Source organism: Humulus lupulus, chromosome 2 (assembly GCF_963169125.1).
Source record: "Humulus lupulus chromosome 2, drHumLupu1.1, whole genome shotgun sequence".
Classification (NCBI taxonomy): domain Eukaryota; kingdom Viridiplantae; phylum Streptophyta; class Magnoliopsida; order Rosales; family Cannabaceae; genus Humulus; species Humulus lupulus.
The window spans coordinates 251,454,430-251,475,183 of record NC_084794.1 but is presented as its reverse complement, the minus strand read 5'-3'; the positions used below and the strand labels follow the sequence as shown (position 1 = coordinate 251,475,183).

General features: G+C 30.3%; 1 protein-coding gene and 1 long non-coding RNA gene across 3 annotated transcripts; one reads left to right on the top strand and one right to left on the bottom strand.

The window, feature by feature from the left end:
- Positions 1-11,630: 11,630 nt before the first annotated feature.
- On the top strand, positions 11,631-12,617 carry LOC133816640 (uncharacterized). Its single transcript, XR_009885390.1, has 2 exons — positions 11,631-11,908; positions 12,108-12,617. It is a non-coding gene; the product is annotated as an uncharacterized LOC133816640 (long non-coding RNA).
- Positions 12,618-16,367: 3,750 nt separating this feature from the next.
- Positions 16,368-20,272, bottom strand: LOC133819192 (uncharacterized). Of its 2 annotated transcripts, XM_062252377.1 has the most exons (10): positions 20,041-20,272; positions 19,832-19,926; positions 19,621-19,685; positions 19,291-19,334; positions 18,665-18,742; positions 18,329-18,482; positions 17,529-17,705; positions 16,950-17,012; positions 16,713-16,869; positions 16,368-16,614 (listed from the first exon to the last, which is right to left on the bottom strand). In XM_062252377.1, the coding sequence occupies exons 1-9, from the start codon at positions 20,163-20,165 to the stop codon at positions 16,759-16,761; spliced, it is 912 nt and encodes a 303-aa protein (XP_062108361.1). In that variant the 5' UTR covers positions 20,166-20,272; the 3' UTR covers positions 16,368-16,614; positions 16,713-16,758. The 2 variants fall into 2 exon arrangements, with proteins under 2 accessions (XP_062108361.1, XP_062108360.1); XM_062252376.1 differs by having other exon boundaries at positions 16,368-16,869.
- Positions 20,273-20,754: the final 482 nt, after the last annotated feature.

The window sequence follows — 20,754 nt, the reverse complement described above, 5'->3', positions numbered from 1 at the left end:
GCTAGCCTTCGTAACAATCTTTTCTAGATTATTCTCAGTCCAAAAACCTAGTAGAATGTTGTTGTAACGCCCTGCTAATTAGCTTCTGTTACCAAGCGTGTTTAAAATTAGTGCTAGACTTGCTAAAAAAGTCATATGGACCAAACGTGTGACTAACTTACTAAAGGTCCAGGTATTAAAAATTTGGTCAAGTCATAAACATTTTCATTTAACCAAAAACTCTATTCTTTACAGGGGATCCCCAAAATATAAGTTTAAAAGCCAGTTACAACACCAAGGTTACAAAATAAGCCGACCTAGGCGACAAAACTGGGTTCCACCCTAGCTTCCTTGAGTTTCTCGGTCGTGGCAGTCGAGCGAACTACATATGTACACGTCACTGCTATCACTCTCCAACTAATGGCTGGCCAAGCTTCTCCTTACCTTTACCTACCCCACAAAGCACCCATGAGCCAAAAGACTCAGCAAGAAAACATATTCAACAATTCACAGAGTAATACATCAGACTAGCAGTACTGAAACTAGTATAAACATTACACAGATCAGCAACCATAGAGTTGCACAAGTGCGTGTCGCACTCCCTTTCAATTTGTTTGGCATCCGAGCCAGTCAGGTGCTTGGCACACCCCCAAGGTGGCCCAACCAGAGTGGCTTGCACTCCACGTGCGTAATGCCAATCTCAGCTCATAAGCCGAGTCCTACAAGTCATTGACTTATGAGTCAAGCCTCATATACCCCCGACTTGTAAGTCGATGCTTAAAGACCCTCGACTTATAAGCCGAGCTTCGGAGATCCACGACTTATAATTCAAGCCCCTCAAATCAGATATGCCCTCGAATAATAAGTCGGTCTTTAACTAGGTACTACAACAAATCCCTAATTTATAAACCGAGCCCCCTAGTCATAGCAGATAATCACGTAATCCATTTATCATATATATACATATACAATGTATTATAATACATTTAAACAAACATACATAGGCATAATCATAATCATGCGCATTCACTGACCTAACACCCAAATCAAGATTATACTCAGCACTCGGGCCGAGCCCCAATCATGTAAATCATATTTTGGGTGCAGTTTTCTTACTTTCGGTCCAAGTGCAAGCTACCAATGAACGATTCTTGAGTACGATCCCTGATCCAAGCCCCTAGCGTTGACTTAGTCACAACCATGATAAAGAATTCCATCAACAACGAGTGAATAAAGGCTTCCGGACCAAGTCCTAGCCTCCGGGGCATCGAATTCTACTAAACACGGTAGTAGGATCGATCTCGAACCCTTAAGGTTGAGTTCCCGTACCCAAAACCTTCTCGAGGTCCAAAATCCCCTTAAGAGTCGCGACCCCATGCTCTTGTGCCACGGCCCGCCCCAATCAGAGGCTCAACCTCCCCAAAACACTAGACATGCGCCGCGGCCCAGCCTAAGAGGCATCACGCCATGCCCTCGCGACAGAGCCCTCCTTGGCTCCTTTGGTTCAAGAGGGTCGCGGCATGCCAAGAACAAGGTCGCAACTTGACCCCTTCGAACCCATAATTTCTGGGTTTTTCCTTTAGCCGAACCAAACTAAATTCAGCCCAATCACACTCAAAACTTCAATTCAATCCCCATAACGAGTTTAACACTTTTCCAGTAACAAAACCTAGCTAACTACTTGATTAAAACTCATCTAAAATCCAAAATTCACCCTTCAAACTCTCACACATGCAAATACTAAAGCTTCCAACAAAACCACAGAATTATCATGAAGAAATTCAAACTCAAGCCCTTACCTCTGAGATGATATGACCCTTGAGCTAATCCCCAAGTCTCACAAGCTTAACCCTTCAATTTCCTAAGCTTGGTTCCTCCAATTCCTCAAAATTCTCAAGCTGCCAAGAAGAGGGAGAGAGAACTACGGGGGAGTGAAAGTTATTATATTTTCGTATTACTCTGTTTAAGCTTTTCCTCAGCTGAAGAAACATAGTTTAAGTCTCTAACTAGGCACAAATGACCTAAATGCCCTTAGACCAAATCAATCTCCCCAAAGCCCTTCAAGGGCAATTCCGTCAATTGCCACTTCCCGTGAATCCCTGAGTGTTCCTCTAAATCCCCAACTATCTCAAAATAATACTAATTTAATATCCCATTACTTGATAAAACCCAGTAATGTACTAAATTACCAAAATACCCCTATGCTCACCCCGAGTCAGGTATTTACCCTGTTGTGACTTTTCTGCTAACTTGCTCACCAGGACCGCCTCGCGTCGAGTAACCCAAATTTATCCACATAATAATGTGGTCTCAATCACAACACATATTTACAATTATACCCTCAGCGGGTCAAATTATTAAAATGCATTTCTTATAAGAAACGGGCCCACACGCATATTTAACATTTATAACATGAAAGCATAATTATATATAATATAATTCACATAATGACATGCTCATACTATATTAGCACATAATTAAAACAATTATTGCCTCCCGGCCCCCTAATCTAGGCACTAAGTCATATTAAGGAATTTGGGATGTTACAGTCGTGCACTTGGATCCAAACCAGAGTACAATTGAATGCCACTTTGTTAAAAGCTAGCCATCTTGGTCATGGCATAACTATAAAAAGGGCCCCTCCCACAAACCATGCAATTCTCTCCAGAACCTTGGAAGCATCTTCTGTATATGCAAAGGTAAACTCCAGAATGACAGAATCAATTTCGTGCCACTTCCACCCTTTAAACTTGCTTCAGGCCATTCGTAGAGATGCAGAAATGATGTCCATGGAGATCCTTGTTTTGAATACTATCTTACCCAGAATAACTTTCCTTAGACGAGCATTATAGTTATAATCACGAGGTTTAATTTCTAGAGTAAGATCATCTGTCAAAATGTTAAGAGACTCCTCAAGTTGTGCCCAGAGATGGTTTGTTTCCATCCTAAACGAAATAGACACACACAGTGAAATCCATATCCAGGCCAAAGTATGAACTTTACTGGCCATAGAAGAGAGCACAAAATACTTAAGCTCAAACCCCAATCTAAACTGCGTAAAAACTAAACCCAGAGTGAGGAAAATAGGAATGCAGAAAAACACTAACTGGAATACAATCACCAACGAGAACAAGAATTAACGACTAAACCACACACCCTTTTAGGGGGAGGTAGCATGTGGCATCACCAACTGTAGGGACAATTAGAGGACACACCTTGTGACAGGGTAGTGATGTGTCCCCACCTCTAGGATCGTATGGGTGGACTAGTAGGCCGACCCAAAAAAAAATCAAGGTTGGGAGGCCACCTTGAAGTTGGGACTAGTTTGTGGAATCCTTAGGTCACACAAGGTGTAGCTTGAGGATAGAAATTCGTAGATCATATTTGGACAAGGCTTGGTAAGATTTACTTGAAAAGATAGGCCAAGACCCGTCCCAAGGCCATAAGCACTTAAATGGGCTCACAGCAGGTCCAGGTTAATAAATTTCACTTCCTGACCCAATTCTTTGACGAAAAGTGTTCAACAAAAATTGGGTCCAAGGTATTATTTTGTTCCATTTTGCAAAACGTAGGGTCCAATCAAGTACCTTTGCATAACACAGGGGAGAAAATGGTATTTACCCATAATGTTATTGTTGGGAGAGAGTGAGATTACACCACCACAATAAAATAATCTACACACAATAACACTTGATAGAGTCCAAGAAAATATTGAGATAGAGATATGCAAACCCTAGTTATAGAACAAAACTCCTTGTTCTTCTTGTAAGCTTCAAAACCCTTTGTTGAAACACCACTTGAACATTTGATGGAGAGAATCAAACACAAGGCTTATACTGTTGTGAATTGTGGCCTAAAAGTAGTTGTAGTAGACAATGGTTTTAATGAAATAAATAAATGAATTGAATGATTGTATATATGTAGCTTATGTACTATACTATTTCTAATAATATTAAGTAAATATCAGAAAATTCACAAGTTCATCTATGTGGTCTCAATCTCATATTGGTATGAGAGGATCGATATTGAGATAATTAACTTAAATAGTTCGTAGTAAAATAAAGTTATGGAATCTTTAGATTAATTACTGCTAGTACGGTCCACTAGTATTATGAATACACGTGACCTATATCCGGGTTACTAGTGTAGTAGGACACTTTAGTGGAGGTACTTTGCATGTTGAGAGCATGTAGAACTAGACCAGATGTGATTTAATAATACTTGTTTAAATACCGTTTCGTGGTATTATAAAACACATCAACTGATGATCATATACAAACTGATCTTAATCCTGAAGTTACTATGAACTCCTATATATGGTACTTGATCCTTTGATTCATGCGTTACGGTTTGTCAAGATGATCAGACTAAGAACAATTATTTTGGGGACTCAATGATGTATATGGATGTGGACATAGTTTAACAGATATGGAATATATACCTACCTATAGATTGAATGATGATTCCCTTTTGGGTTGGCTTTTGGAACTGAAAAGGTTATTGGCGTCAAATTCATAATCAGGTTATGAATTAACCTTCACTAGTAAAGTCAATGGTACACTAGGAATTAAGATATAATTAAAAGGGTGAAATAGTAATTTTATTCCCATTTAATTATAAATCATCAATAGAGGATTAATTTATATGTAATGATTATATCAATGGACACTTTGTGATCACAATAAAACACTTAGTAAATATGTCTTCAATTGTCAAGAGTTTAGTCGCATATTTATAGTGGAATAATCATGAGATTAATAAATATGATTATTGACTCAAATAGTTTTGGTTAATAATCTTTTATTTATTGGAGCTTGGAATTATTGGTCTATGGGTCCCCTGGGCGGCTCTATCAACACTAATCAAGGTAAGAGTTGATACAAGGGTTAAACTGTGAATGAGCTATTTGAGAGAATATTTATTCTTCGGGATAAATGTGCAATTATGTGATAATTGAAGTTGCACAATTTATTATTGCATTTGTGCAATTTCGAAATTGTATAGAAATAAAAGAAATTGATTTTAATCAATTATTTTATTTAAGTGTGAATAAATAAATATGGATAGTCAAAATTAGTTTTGATTATTATATTCATTTAATTAATAATAAGATGATGATGGAAATTCAAATTTTGAATTTTGAAATTTGAAATTTAAGTTGTTATCTTTTTCCTTAAAAGGAGTTTTAAAATGGAATGTTAGATTTTTGTCTATCATTATTATTATTATTATAAAAGGTGGTTGATTTTTATTCATTATTATTATTATGGTAATAAGGACTATATATTCTATTTGATAGAAAATAGAAACAACAACTTTTTGACAATTTTTGTACAAGAAGAAAAACTATCATTTTTTTCACAAAAAGAAAAACCTATTCTCTCTAGCCTATAATCAAAAGTCTCATGTGTTGAGAATACTTTTGATTTACAAAATTGATCTTTGTTCTCTATGTGTCCACCCACATCTTGAGGTGTAGAAAACGTCTTGGGAGATTTAAGTGTGAGTACTCAAGCAAGGATAGGAAGATCGAAACACATATGAAAAGATTCAAGGATTCTTGATAGGTTACAAGAAGTAAATCGTTTCGTATTATTTTATATATTCATATTATATATATATTGATTAACATGTTGCATATTAAAGGATGCTCATATAAAGATTGTTTATAAGAAAAAAAATTGTTGTATACCATTACCGCAATTTCCGCTGCGCACTAGGAACTGTTTCTTACATATACATGAGATGTATCATTGTCAAAATTTTCTATTTCCTAGCCCTTAGTGAATGCTTGAGGCTTTTTCTAGTAGGAAAGGAAATTTGGATTAAACAAACCTTGAAATTCACATAGACAAACACCTTCTTTATGAATTTCTTAGATAAAACTTATGATCTTGAGAGCTAGAGAGAGAGAGCTATTAGAGAAAGATTTGAAAGATTGATCAAGTATATCAAAAATCTAAGAGAACCATTTTATATGTTGGTATTAAATTAGAAAAATATCAAAATACATAGCGGAATAGTGTAGAAAATGCATTTTACAAAATCATTAATACTAGCAAGGATCATACATATATAAATATATTAAATAACACATATATAGATTAGAGATTACCTCTAGAAGCCTATCAAGTGTCCTTGAATCTTTTCGTAAAATCAACGATCTTCCTATCTTTATGAAATCTCGCACCTTAGCCTTCCAAGTTAATTCTCTAACACACAAGGACGTGTGTGGACACGTAGGATTCAAATGTTGATTTAGACTCTTTATATGTACTCAACACATGAGATCTATAGAGGATTGAGAAGAGAGAGAGACTATACAAATTTCTAGAATTTTAGGTTTAGGAAATTCTATCATTTCTTTTCTTAAAGAGAGTCTGATAACACTGCTTAATTAAACTTCTATTGAAAAGTATGGCTTATTTTCAGGTTTATAGAGATAATTAACTAATTTAATTAATATTTATTTTATTTAAATAAAACATATCAATTATAAGTTATTTTAATTATTTAATTTAAATCATATTTTTAAAAAATATAATTAAATAAACAAATTAATTTGAAATTTAAAATTCAAGTCTCAGGGATAGAAATATTCCTGAGTGGTGCCACTCACTATACAACATAGTGAGTGTGGTGTGACCCACTCATATGTCTATCCTTGATTTTCTCATTTGTTTGTTTAATTAATATTTAAAATAATATATTTATCCCAAAATAAATATCAGTTAATTCAAAATTAATTTTATCTTAAAATATTAGTTTTAAATAAATAAATATCTTATAATAAGATGATAATAATTAAACTTTCCCAAATATTAATCCAAACATGATTAATATTTATTTTAATATAAAGTTTTTCAAAATAAAAGCTATATAGTTAAATAATTAATTAATTCACAATTATTTAATTATCCATTATTATCACATAATTATTTACTTACCCTGAAAAATTAATTAATTTACAATTTAGTCATTCTCTATATAAATCTTCCTTATGACATCCTTACCCTTGATAGTGTAGGACAGATGTGACCTGGGGATCATGGACCAATAATACGAAGCTCTAATAAACTAGATTATTAATTAAACTCTTTAATCTAATATTCTTATTTATTAATTTTATGATTACTTCACTATAAATATGGAATCGTACTCTAAGTATTTATAGAATTATATTTACAGAGTTTTTTCTTGTAAACCATTGATATAATCAATAAATGTAGTATTGTCCTCCATTTATTGGTTTGTTAATTAGAGCTGGTCAAAATTATCGTTTTACCCTTCTAATTACCTCTTGTTCCTTAAGTACCATTAATTCATCAGCGAATAATTAATCTATAATTAAATTATAGATTTGAGCTCAAAAACTATTTAGTTCTAGAATTAATCCTTAAGGGAACCAATATTTGATCCGTTAGGAAATCATGGATTCCATTATTGTAAATTGTGTTCCCAGCCATTCATGATATTGAATCTCCAAAACAAAAGTCACTAGCCTCATTATATCAAGAGACCTTAATGAATGAATCAAAAGATCCAACAAACACAAACATGAGTTCATGACTACTCAGAATTTAGACTAATCTACAAATGATCATCTATTATGATAATAATTAAATCTTTATGGCAAATGGTAAGTTTATAAAAATAGTTAATTCATATCGGTCATATCATATATAATCACTATTATATATAACACATTTACCAAGATGTCTATCCACATCAATAATTTGAATCTAGACTACTTGCATCCTATATGCTTAGTAAACCGTACTAGTAACCATTCATTAAAGATTTCTTACTTTAATATGTTACTGACTATTTTATTCATTATATATGATCATAGTTCTCTCATACTAATACAAGATCATATCCTCATAAATGAATATGAAATTTTCTCGATATTCATATAAATTATTCAAAAAATAATTATAACATTCAAATATAATAAAAATGTACTTTTGTTTAAATTAATAAAATATTTGTACATGCTTTTAGGGCATAAATCATAACATTATAGTATAGGCACCATCGTTAAGTCCAACCAATAGAATTGGAGCTTGTAAACACAACATATAGAGCTTAAAAAACGTGTATGTACGGACACGTCAAGCGACGCATCACCTGTCTGTTGGTGATGCATCACCTGCCAGGACTTTTTGGGCATCCTTAGATACCTTAACGTATCATTTTGGACCCAAAAAGTCAATTTTTAAATGCCTATAACAAAAAGTTAATTTTCACATCCACACTATGTGAAACAATTTAGTGTGTTACACTTAGTTTGTGTAAGACCACTTGGACTTTGTATTTTAACCAATCATAATAGTTATAGCCTTGTAGGCCCCATGTGTTACATTTGAACGTTGAAGTAGTAAAATATATAATCACATATATATTAGTCATCTTATGTAATAATTTTCATAATAAAGAGAACCATAATTACTATAATATTATTGATAAATTATAAGCACGTATTATTATATTTATAACATTTATTTATTTATTTATTTGCGTTTGCTTGATTTTTAATATTTTTTTAGTTTATTTTTTATATATGTTTGATATTTTTTTGGTATATTTATGCTATTTGGTGTTATAATTGGTTAAATACAAATGATAAGTGTTGTTATACAAGCTAGGTTTAAAACACTTAGTTATTTCACACAGTGAAAATGTAAAATTTGAATTTCAATTGTGGACACTTAAAAATTGTGTTTTTGAGTTCAAAGTGATACAAAGAGGTATCTAAGGTTCCCCAAAAAGTTTGGTAGCATTTGGAGCATTTTTATGACCCTTAGATGGGGCCTTGGGCAGAGAGGGTTGCGATGCATCGCCCTTTTGGAGGCGTTGCATCGCCTAAATGCGAAGGGGCTTGAAAACCCCAGTAGGGGATGCGTCACCTACTAGTAGGTGACGCATCACCTTACGTGTCCATACGGACAAGAGTTTTAAGCTCCAAATGACGAGTTTTGAGGCTCTAATCCTATTAGTTAGACTTAATGACGATGCCTACACTATAAAAGAGTACTCTTAGAATTTGGAAGACTTGATCACTCTCTCAAATCTCTCTCTAACCTCTCTCTCTAGCTTTCATGAATCTTAAGTTTTCTCCAAGAAACTCGTAAAGAAAGTGTTTGGCTTTGTAAGTTTAAAACTTGTTAAATCTCAATTCTTATTTCCTCTTAGAAAAAGCCTCAAGCATCAAATGGAGGGCTAGGAAATAGAGAATTATGACAACTATATATCTCGTGTATAATCATTTGGTTGTGTTTTACATTGAAGATGAAGAAATTCAAGGTGATAATTCAACAAGGGTTTTGAAGCTTTATTAAGGAAGAAGAAGAAGATTGTTCTACAACTAGGGTTTGCATCATCTAACTCGATCATTCGATGGTCGCTGTCAATGGTATTTTTGTGTAGATTCATACTATTGTGGTGGTGTAATCTCATTCTCTCTCAACGATTGGTATGTTTTTGGTAAAAAAAATTATTAATTGATTTTTTATTAGTTTAATTTAAGTTTATTTATATTTTGGGTATATTTGTAGTTTATATATAATATACTTTGAGTATATATCTTTTCTATATAAAGTGTGTAGATAACGAAATTTTTTTTTGTTTTAACGGTTTTTTATTTTTTTTCCAGTTAACTTTAACAGAATATTCTTATATTTAACGGTGTATTATAAACATGACTTAAATTTAAATAAATAAATAATTAAACAAACTAAAATATGATATTTTTGAGATATTTTATAATGATAATTATTGAAACATATAATACATAATATTTTGTTGTCACTGTCAAATTCAAAAACTTGAACAAACATAAACTTAAACAAAAATAAATTAATTAATTTATTAAAATATGATATTTTAAAGATATTTTATGATAATTTAAATAATTAAATCATATTTATTTAAAAATAATAAAGACATACATATCATTTTTTATCTTATAAATTTGTGTGATTGTTTGTTTTTTTATCAAATGATTGGAGTTTTTTTTCTTCATCAAATTCACCAAAGGATATTGCTAGATACATTAAAAACTAAAAATAATTGATAAATGTATACTACTGTCTACATTATTATTTTTTCTATTCTTATTTTATTTTTATTATTAATTTTTTTAAAATATTATTGTATTTTATATATATGTCAAGTAGCTATTGAAATATATATATATATATATATATCAACATTGTGTTTAGATGTCATATATGTAAAGATTATTGATATAAATATTTATATATATTATAGAACTATAATTTATTCTATTATATATATATATATATATTTTTTAAAAATAATGAATTAGTTTTTATTAAAATTATTGATAATATTTATAACTTTAAAATTATTGCGTCTACTTAGTATATATATATATATATATTTTGGTTGATTTATTATAAATTTTTAGTTTATTTTGGGTAAGTGTTTAGTTTTTCTTAAGTATATATTGAGAGTATTTGTTTATACATATTAGATGCTGTGGAGTAATATCTAATTGGTGTCTAGTTGACAATTAAAACACTGTATTTTTTAAATAAAAAATTATAAAAAATCATATTTTTATATATTCAAAGTTCTGGCTTTAGTAATAGTTTAATAAATAGTCATAAAATACCAAAACCTTGTTAAAATATTTCAAAACTACATCAATTATGGTGGGAATTTTATAAATACCATTATGTGGTTTTTCATTTTTTATATTTTTCAAAATATTGAGATTTTCCAAAATTTCACCACGCAAGCAATATATTCGAAAAAGAGGGAGGGGGTAGCTTGTGATTTGGATAGATTGATTGATTTTATATTCATTATATCCTTTCATACTTTCATATTTAACTTGGGTAGCTTTTGTTCTTTTTGGCACAAATCAATGCTTTGTATTTATCCTCATGGAGAAAGAGTAATGTTCAAGTTTTGTACACGTCCGAACTCTTGAGATTGGCAATTGATTGATGAATTGTTATCAAAATCATTGTGTAATAAATATGAAATGATACCAACATAATGTATAAAAACCTTTTTACTTCACCAACACTTTCAATCCATTCTCTATGTCATCAATCTTTGTCTCTAAAATCCCAAATCTTGTTCATTTCTTTTGGTTACATGTCTTCATTTGGAAAATTTTACATTTCCCTATTCAGAAAACTATGTTAATTGAAACCCAAGATTTGAAAACCCCCAACAGGGCCCATACAAGTGGCATGAAACCCAAGATTCATGAGCCCATGACTAGTCTTATTCCACAAAGACACTTCTAAGGCAACCAAAATTGAATTATAGGACAAGTGACCATATAGGACTCAGATCCTTGCAGGAGACTCCTAAAATAAAGGCCATGTGTTTACTTAAAAAACAAAAGGGTATCTCAAAATGGGATAAAGAGGAAAAATTAATACCCCCCACAAAGTTCAACTACATAGATAGAAAAAAAAAACCCCTACAATTTGGCTTGAGTGATAAGGAATTTAATATGAAGTAAGGGCATGTTTGGAAGTGTGAGAAGCACAGCTGATTGGTGGAATGGCTCCTTGTGTTGTAAGATAAAAATGGGAAAGGTTGACAAAGACACTACACCAAGAGCAAAAATGTAATAAGCATGATTGGCCACCAAAGGCTAAAAAAATTGTAAAAAAATGTCCTACTAAAATAGTGACCTTATAACTTCACCCTTTGTCTAAGCAAAATAAAACACCCCAATACAAACAAAACCCATTAATTTCTTCTTATTCTCATTCTCATTCTTCTCTGTCTTATTATTATTAGTAGTATCTTCTTCTTCTATTTTCCATAGCACGTTCACCTACATGAGAGCCACATCCATTTGTCCAAATGGGGTGGCTCCAATCCCTCTTCTCTCCGTTGAAGAAGCTCTGGTTTCGTCTCCACTCTGCTCCAAAGAAAAGTAATAATAATACTTTAGAATATGCATGATATTATGCTCATATCGAACTCATTTTCATCTTCTTTTTCAATGTTGTTCTTCATTCATTTTAAGACCAGATAAATATATTGTCTACATTTTCTTCTTCTTCTTCTTTAATTACATTCCTTGTCACAAGTTTTACATGTATTATATCTTTTGATTACATTTGATGATTTAGGAAGAGGGATTTATATTCTATACGAAGATGTGAAGTCGTGCCCCTATGAAGATGTTCATGTTCTATGGTCGATTCTAGTGGAATCACATGCTTTGCCGACAAAAGCTTGAAGCCTTCAAATGCAGAGATTCTCTGGCCATCCATGTACATACATTTATTTATAAATCTCTTATTATATATCATACTTAGTATATATATAAATATATTATATACTATATGAAAAGGGTTTTTCCAATCACTACTTCTCTTGAGTTTTCTTGTGATTGTTAGTGAGGTTTGTTTTAGAATCTTACACTTTCACATAATCAAATGTTGAGATGAAACTTTAGTTACCAAAAGCAAAGAAAAGTAAAAAAAGAAAGCATTATACGTTTGGTTTTTAATTAATCCATATTTAAATATAGCTTCTTATTTGTTGTTCTGTCTATTTTTAGCTGTTGTGCTGGCTTTTTTGCCATTTGACTTGGTGTTCGTGACTTGTGTATGGGTCTTATTTTTTTGGTTAATTAAGTTGTCATACTTATTTAAGAAAGGAAAAAACAAAACTGCAATTTCAATTCAAAACAAACAAATATAATCTCTCATTTTGTTAATACATTTTGGCAATTCAATTTTGATAAGTGTTGACTAAAACGAGATTTGAGAAGAAGGGGTTAAGAGAGAATGGATGGTTTTGTAATTTACTTATATTTGGTAAATGTGATAAATAATCTACACTTGGAAGAGTTGAAGATGTGTAACCTAGAGAGAGAGAGAGAGAGATGGAGAAAAATGTTGAAATAGACATGTGAATGGTAAAGAATGGATGGGACAACCTACATGACTTTCATGCCTTGATTATAATTTATTTTTCTAAAGTACGAAACTTCAGGCATATATTTATTGAATGTGGCTCTATAATAACAACGATGATGTGGCTTATTGGGAGTATTTGAGCTTGGTTGTCCAAAAGAAATGGAGGTGTGATTATTAATTATTTTATAAATACAAATTAGAATTCCATGCATAACAACTATGTCATATTAAATAAATAGGCAAATACAAATAAATAGAACTTAACATAGTCCACATATTACAAAATTTTTAATGTCCATATTTTAGTTGACACTTCACATTAATTTTAATACGAATAAAGAGTAGCAACCTGTTATATTTATATGTGTGTATAAGCAGTGGTCCACTTCATATCATTTTCTTTAACCTTTTTTGTGTGTGTGTGTGTGTGTCTATAAAATGAAAAGGATATCTCTTTAATTGGCAAATACAGAATATATTTTAAGGATCATTCTCCAATCAAAATAAGTAACTAAATTGGTACTTTTGAAGACAGATTGCAATGTCATCTTCCAAATCAATCAATTTACTTAGGTTTGTTGAGTTCAAGCAAGCCTCAAAAATTTATCCCAAAGACAAAATATACAGGGGCTTTTCTGAGTTTTTCTTGTTCATTTTGTAGCTGCATATTTATACAAATACAATTATTTTTGTTTTTGGAAATAGAGAAAACTATACTTTTGAAAATTATTTATAGTTTCCTTTATTTTACATTTTATATTTTAAAATTTGAAAACACTTCAGTGTAATATTAGGCACAATATATTATAATTAAGAAAGAGTGCCTTGTATATAATTTGTTTTGTTCCTTTAAAAGCAGGTGTTGTTACTCTCTCTAAACGAGTGCTGTACTACTTCTCTAAATCTAATAGAACTATTTGTGGAATGGTAAATGGCCCGTCAATCTCTTATCAGTCTCAACACGGACAGCACTTTTATATATATATATATATATATATATATATAATTTTGTTTTTATCAAGAAGAATGAAAACTTCATTAATGTGAGTAAACGTGCTAAAATACTTAACCCGAAGCATGTTATTTCCCTAAAGAGTCGCCAAATAGTGTATTGTTATTTTTTTTTTTTAGTGAAAGGTGAGCTACGGTGCCCCAAACCACAAGCAAAGGTTCTAGGAGTAGAGATCTCGTCTCTGCAGGTTCGGAGCTCCTATCTCCGTACCGAGCAAAGCGCAATGTGGTAATAAAGAAAAGTCTGGGTTCGGTCTTCCGGCATCGATCGTAAGGTGGATATTTTCTAAAAGTTGAATTTTTATTCTCAATTTTCTTTTGCGATAAATATATTTAATATTTTCAAAATGTTGTATTTTTATATCAAATTTTTTTTTAGCGGTAAATATACTTAATATTTTTAAAATGTTGTATTTTTATACTTATTTTTTATTATTTTGATAAATAATAATACAGTTTATGAAAAATATAGGTACTGTTTGGTAACACTTAAAAAAATAATTTTATTTAATTAATGAAAAATTTGACAATTAAACATAAAATATATTTGGTAACTCTATTTTTATTTATTATTTTTTTAATTTTTAAATAAAATTTATGAAATTTTGTAAATAGAATTTTTTTCACTTTTAAAATTTTTTTAAACCGTTTTCGATTTTTTTTTCTTCTCTTCTTCAAATCAACATCTCATATTATTAAACAAAAAATAAAAATAAAAATTATCAAACGCGTTTATTTTTTTTGTTTTTAAAAACAAAAAATAAAAATAGTTACCAAACAAAATTTAATTTTTAAAAATAAAGAAACATAAATTAAATAATATTTTCATTTTTGTGTTTAAAAAATTCAAAAGCAAAATTTTTACCAAACACAACCATAGGATTTTAATTATTTTTTCTTTCTTATTATTTCTCAAAATAACTATTTTAAATTAAACATTAATAAATGTTTTATTAAAATTAATAGAAATAATTTAAAATTATTAAAAACTTATATATTTTCATCAATTTAAAATATAACTTTTTTAAAAAAAGAAGTAAAGAAAAAATGTAAGTTTAATTATTTTGATTAATTTTACTAATCTTAATTTTTTTTATTATTTTGAAAGTAAAAATAATTTGAAATTTTAAAAATAAAAAAACCCTATATTTTCCCTTCACTTTCTTATTATTTCTTAAAATAATTTTTAAAAATATATATAAAAGTGCAACATTTTAAAAATATTAGGTATATTTACCGCAAAAAAAATTGGGTTTAAAAGTATAATATTTTGAAGACATTGAGTGTATATAACGCAAAAAAAAATGTATAAAAGTATAACATTTTGAAAACATTAGGTATTTTAGCATTCATTTACTCTATAAAATATAAACATACTAGGTAGAAGCAACGCGCAAGGCATGTTTGCTTAGTTTTAAAGTTGTAAATATTGTCTATAATTTTAATAAAAATTGGTTCACTGTTTTTTTTAAATATATATATAATAAAATGAATTATAGTTCTATAGTATATATAAATATTTATATCAGTAATCTATATATATATATGACATATAAACACAACGTTGACATTGATATATATTTGCATGGCTACATGATATATATATATATATAAAATACAATAATAATTAAAAAGAAATTAATAATAGAAATAAAATAAAAATAGAAAAGGTCTTAGTGTAAACATTAGTATACATGCATAAATTATTTTTAGTTTCTAATGTATCTCCCAATGTCCTTTGGTGAATTTGATAAAGCAAAAGAACTCCAATTACTTCATAAAAAATAAATTATCACACAAATTTATAAGATAAAAAAAAATATGCATGCATTTATTATTTTTAAATAAAGATAATTTAATATTATCATAAAATATCTTTAAAATATTTTATTTTAATTAATTAATTAATTTTTGTTTAAGTTTATGTTTACTCTAGTTTTTGAATTTGACAGTGGCAACAAAATATTATATATTTAATATAATATTAAAGTAAAGTTTAATTAAATTTTATTTAAGTTATTAAATATATGATTTTATTATTTCTTAAATAATTATCATAGTAAAATATCTCAAAAATATCTTATTTTAATTTGTTTAATTATTTATTCAATTAATTTTATTTAAAGTTAAATTATGTTTATAATCTATCATTAAATATAAGAATATTCTATTAACTATAAAAATATTTCATTAAAGTTAACTGGAAAAAAATAAAACTAAGGTTAAAACAAAAAAAAATTAGTTATCTAAATATTTTTTATAGAAGAGATATGTACATTCTTGTGTGCTTGTATGTGTATGTCCATCATCCTAAAAATCTATGTCCATGTTATGACATAGGTGATTATATGCATACTTATACATATATGACAATATGAATTTGAAACCGTAATCATTTAACTTCTTTTATTGTATAACCACCAAATATTACGTTGTGGGCAATAAGAAAAGATAAAACTTTAACAAGTTCTGAGTGTAATATTTTGTGGTGTCTCTAGCATCATCAATTCTTAGTAACAAAGACTGATGATATAAATATACATATTATGTTTTTTCCATTTAGTCCAAGCTACAAGGTCCATACCAGGCATTTAAATGTCCTTCAATATAATGATTTCTTGCTATAGAGGAATACTAAAGACACTAAAGCACAATCGAAATCCAAAACAGCTCTTTCAATCAGGTTCTGCTGCAGTCAAACCTGCATCAATCAGAATTTGGTTTTTTTTTAATAACTAAAATGGATAATTGCGTTTCTCCAGCTAAAACTAATATATTATTTGAGAGAAAATTTTATGCCTAGTCAATAGGATAGAATTTTATTCAAAAGATGTATCTTAAAGCATCACAGTGCTGATGAAGAGAAGCGCTCAGCAACTCTTGGTAGCCAGTCTTTGAAGTAGGCTTGGCAATCCATCTCAGCACGAGAGATGGCGCTAAGGGGAGTGACAGTGATCTGGAAAAAGAATTCGTAAGAACCATGTTAATCATAGGAATAACCTCCACTATATGTTGAAGTAAACCAAATATACGCACATATCCTTCTCGCAAAATTTGGTGATCTGTATCATCCTCCTTATCTGATTGAGCACCCGTAACCTACAAAAGCAAAAACTTAGTTATTCTACAATATTTTAGAAGAATGCAGTGAAATTTGAAATATCAACTAGAAAACAAGGAAAAGCGATGTTTTCCCAAATAATTCTTTTAAATATTTACAATCAAGCATTTCCCTCGAGTACATTTAGAAAATACTCAATCATAACCACACGAACAGCGGTCACTTTAAAACTCTATAATGGAAAACAGCAGCAGCCATTAGCTTCAATGTGAGATAGATTATAATATAAAAGAAAGCAACAATTGAATATAATATAATATATATATATATATTTACATAGATTCTTCGTTAGTTTCCCATCTCAGAAGAATTCTGCGAACCCGCTCTAGATATGAATTTTAATTTGTACCATCCATGGTAGCCAAGCATAGAAACTATCAAACTTCAAAGAAACATGAAGAAAAGAAAAAGATACAACAGAACAATGGCAAGAAACAAAAGCAAATAAAATGAAAATATGAAAGTTACAGAAAGTAAAACGATAAAAGACTTACTTGTCTTTGGAAGAATCGATAGTCTGCTGATTCAGTTGGAGTATCAACTTCTGCAGACCCTGCTGAATCTGTTTCCATTGTCATGGTTGACAACATTTTTGCTCCTTGCAAATCAGAAGAAACTTCTGTCCATCCCATTCTGAATATGCTCTTACCCTGCTTAGTTAGCCTATATCCCTTGGAAGGCACAGGAGAAAGAAATCAGCATTGAAAGCACTTAAGCCTATCAGACCCAAAGAATTGATGGAGGGGTTATAGATGGAAAAGCAGGAAGTTCTTCAGCAATGTTTTGAGAGGCCTAAACAGGTACCTAGTTGTTTTGCCTTCATGAGGCCAGGCATAAGCCTAAAGCCCCAAGGCATTTTGAGTTGCAAGCCTCAAAATAGACTAAAGCTCTATAAACTTTGATAAATAGAACATTTCATGATTATACAATAGATAAGGTATCAAACTCAAAAGATAATTAAATTTGTCAAGAAATGAATGAACTCAATAGTCATTAAGAAGTATAAAAAGTAAGTAGCTAGAGTTTAAAAAACAAAAAAACAAAAAAGCTTAGAGACAGATCATACAATCTAATGATATTTGTTGACATTGTCTACAAGTTTTTTAGGTTGACCCCATAAATTATTTTGCGTGTGCACTGAAAAACTTAAATAGACCCATAACCTTATAGCCAACTAGTGATACTTTACAAACAATGTTCTATAGAAAAAGCCTTTCTGCACACATGTAAAGATTAGATACAACATCTTTCAGTTTCTTCATGAGTTCTTACCCTATTGATACTTCATACTTACTTTATGATTAGCAACATCTGTTGGCAGATCTATATTCAAAAAGGATCTTTTTGGATATGTATGGTTCTTGACCTCTACCAAAATCGCATCAATGATAGGTAAACAAGCCTCAGCAGAGAGTGTGAAGTCGTCATTATGGCTTTTACCGGCAACCCTACAAGTCCAGTACCCAAATACAAGTTTTATTGTTTCCTCCATTTCTATTAGCAATACAAGTCAAGACTAACAATGAAGCTTTGTCAAAAACATATGAGTCCAGATATGAAATATTGAAATTCAATATAAAAGCCAGGTATGAGAATAAAGTTTCAGTGAGGGCAGCATATTCGCTCCTACCAATCATAAGATACAGAGATTGAAGGTACACCATTAAAAAAAGCTTCCCGAGCTCCACCGACTGTGCCGGAGTAAACACTATAGTTAACAAAAGAAACCCAGTTATAAGTTTAAAACCACAAACAAGCGAACAAATTCAATAAGAACACATTGAGGGAATAGTTATGTCAATAGCTAGAACAAATGCAAAATGATCATATCATCAGGTGTGTTTAGCTATCTCAAGCAAGATCAATTTTGAGAATAAATACTTCCCCAACTAAGCATTACTTCAAAATAATGATAGTGGATCAGTTAAAATTTCTCTGTAGTATCTTCTGGTTGATCTGTAGTCTTTTAAAAGCACTTTTCTAGACTTTGGAAATCAAAAGCAAAAACTGATAATTTTCAAGAATGAAAAATTCATTCATTAGGAATTAAATAGGTTTCCTGCACAAGTTGTACAAGCATAAACAAAAATTCTTAGGAAAGCACACACTAGGATTACTTCCACTGGGCTTCCATTATTTCATTAACATTTTTCCATACTAAAAAAAGCGGTAGCTTGCGGGGCTTTGAGATGAAACCTCAGTTCAGAATTATACTATAATCTATAATAAACAGTGCTTAGATGAAATTTTACGCACATGTGATAACCGCAGTTGCTACCCATGTTAATGCCGCTGATTACCTGTGTAGATAAAGTATAACATTAGTGACTATCAAAAGAAAATTAACTAAACACCAGTTACCTAATGTTAAGAGTTGTTTTGCACTACTACAAGGATCAAACTTTTGCCAGGTTATTGGAAATATTCATACTTTCTTGTCACAACAGTTAAAAAAGGATCATCTTTTCTTTTAAGAAGGTAAAAAGGTGAATCCTACATTATATTCCTCCAATCAATCAATATTAAGTAGAGTGTTTAAGGTTAAACGGATAAGAAGAAAACAATGAACTAGTATAGGTAAAATACCAAATCAGGAATTGAAGGAAACAATGCTTTTGAGATCCCAATAGAAGAACAATCTGCCGGAGTTCCTGAAAACATAAAAGATGCAAATAACATGAAAATAAAAAATTATTTTGACCCATAAAACTAACAAAGTTTTAACAATTGGCTTTAAAAAAACCCATTAATTATATGAGTAATGTAATAAATCAAAGAGAAGTCTTTTGAGGCAAACCAGAGACTGCAAAGGCAGTGGCTCCTTCAATTTCTACTTTCTTAACAGCAAGTGGGTGGCGCCAAGTGATGCTGTGACTAACAGCTGACTTTTCCCTGTGAATACATTCACTTCATTTCCAATCAAACAATACAATGGAACACAGAACCAATAGAAAACAATCAAGAATATTAGCTGGAATAAAAATGAATGATAGTGAAATAACGTACGAGTCAGGAGCGCAGACTTGAACAATGTAGCGAGAAGTGGAGACGAGAACCTGAACCAGAGCTCGCAGGCCCGGCGCGTCGATTCCGTCGTCGTTGGTGACCATGATCGTGGGTCTGTAATCCATCTCCGACGTCTTTGAAGAAGAATTATGGATTAGCTCAAAAAAAAACAAAACAAAAATAGAGCGAAAGTTAACAAAGAGGAGATGGTTCAAGTTTTTAAAGCCTTACAGCATTTTATTATTATTATTATTATTATTATTATTATTAGCAAAATTTCTAGCTTAATTTTGCAGCAAAGTCTCCAACCTTCAAATTTTAGCATTTAAACTAATAAAAATCTAGGATTTTTTTTTTTTCTTTTTTTAAAAAAAAAAATATTCATTAAATTAAAACAAACACCTTACAAAGGAAATGGCCAATCAGCATGGTTGTCAGCTAAGGAGTTATTTACCAAAATTAAATAAATGCCTTAAAAATGTAAACTAATTTTAGAAATATCTTATAAGAATTTATTTTATCATATATTGTGTCACGTCAGCATGAAAAAAAAATGAAAAATTTTCATTTTCCAAATTTTTTTATTTTTTTAGGTTGTAAAAAGTTGCATTTTGGTTGCTTATATTAGTGGATATCAATTGGTTACTTTTTCATATAAAAAAAATATTTTTAGATCATATTATTTCAGATACATTTTGGTTACTTCCAAAAATT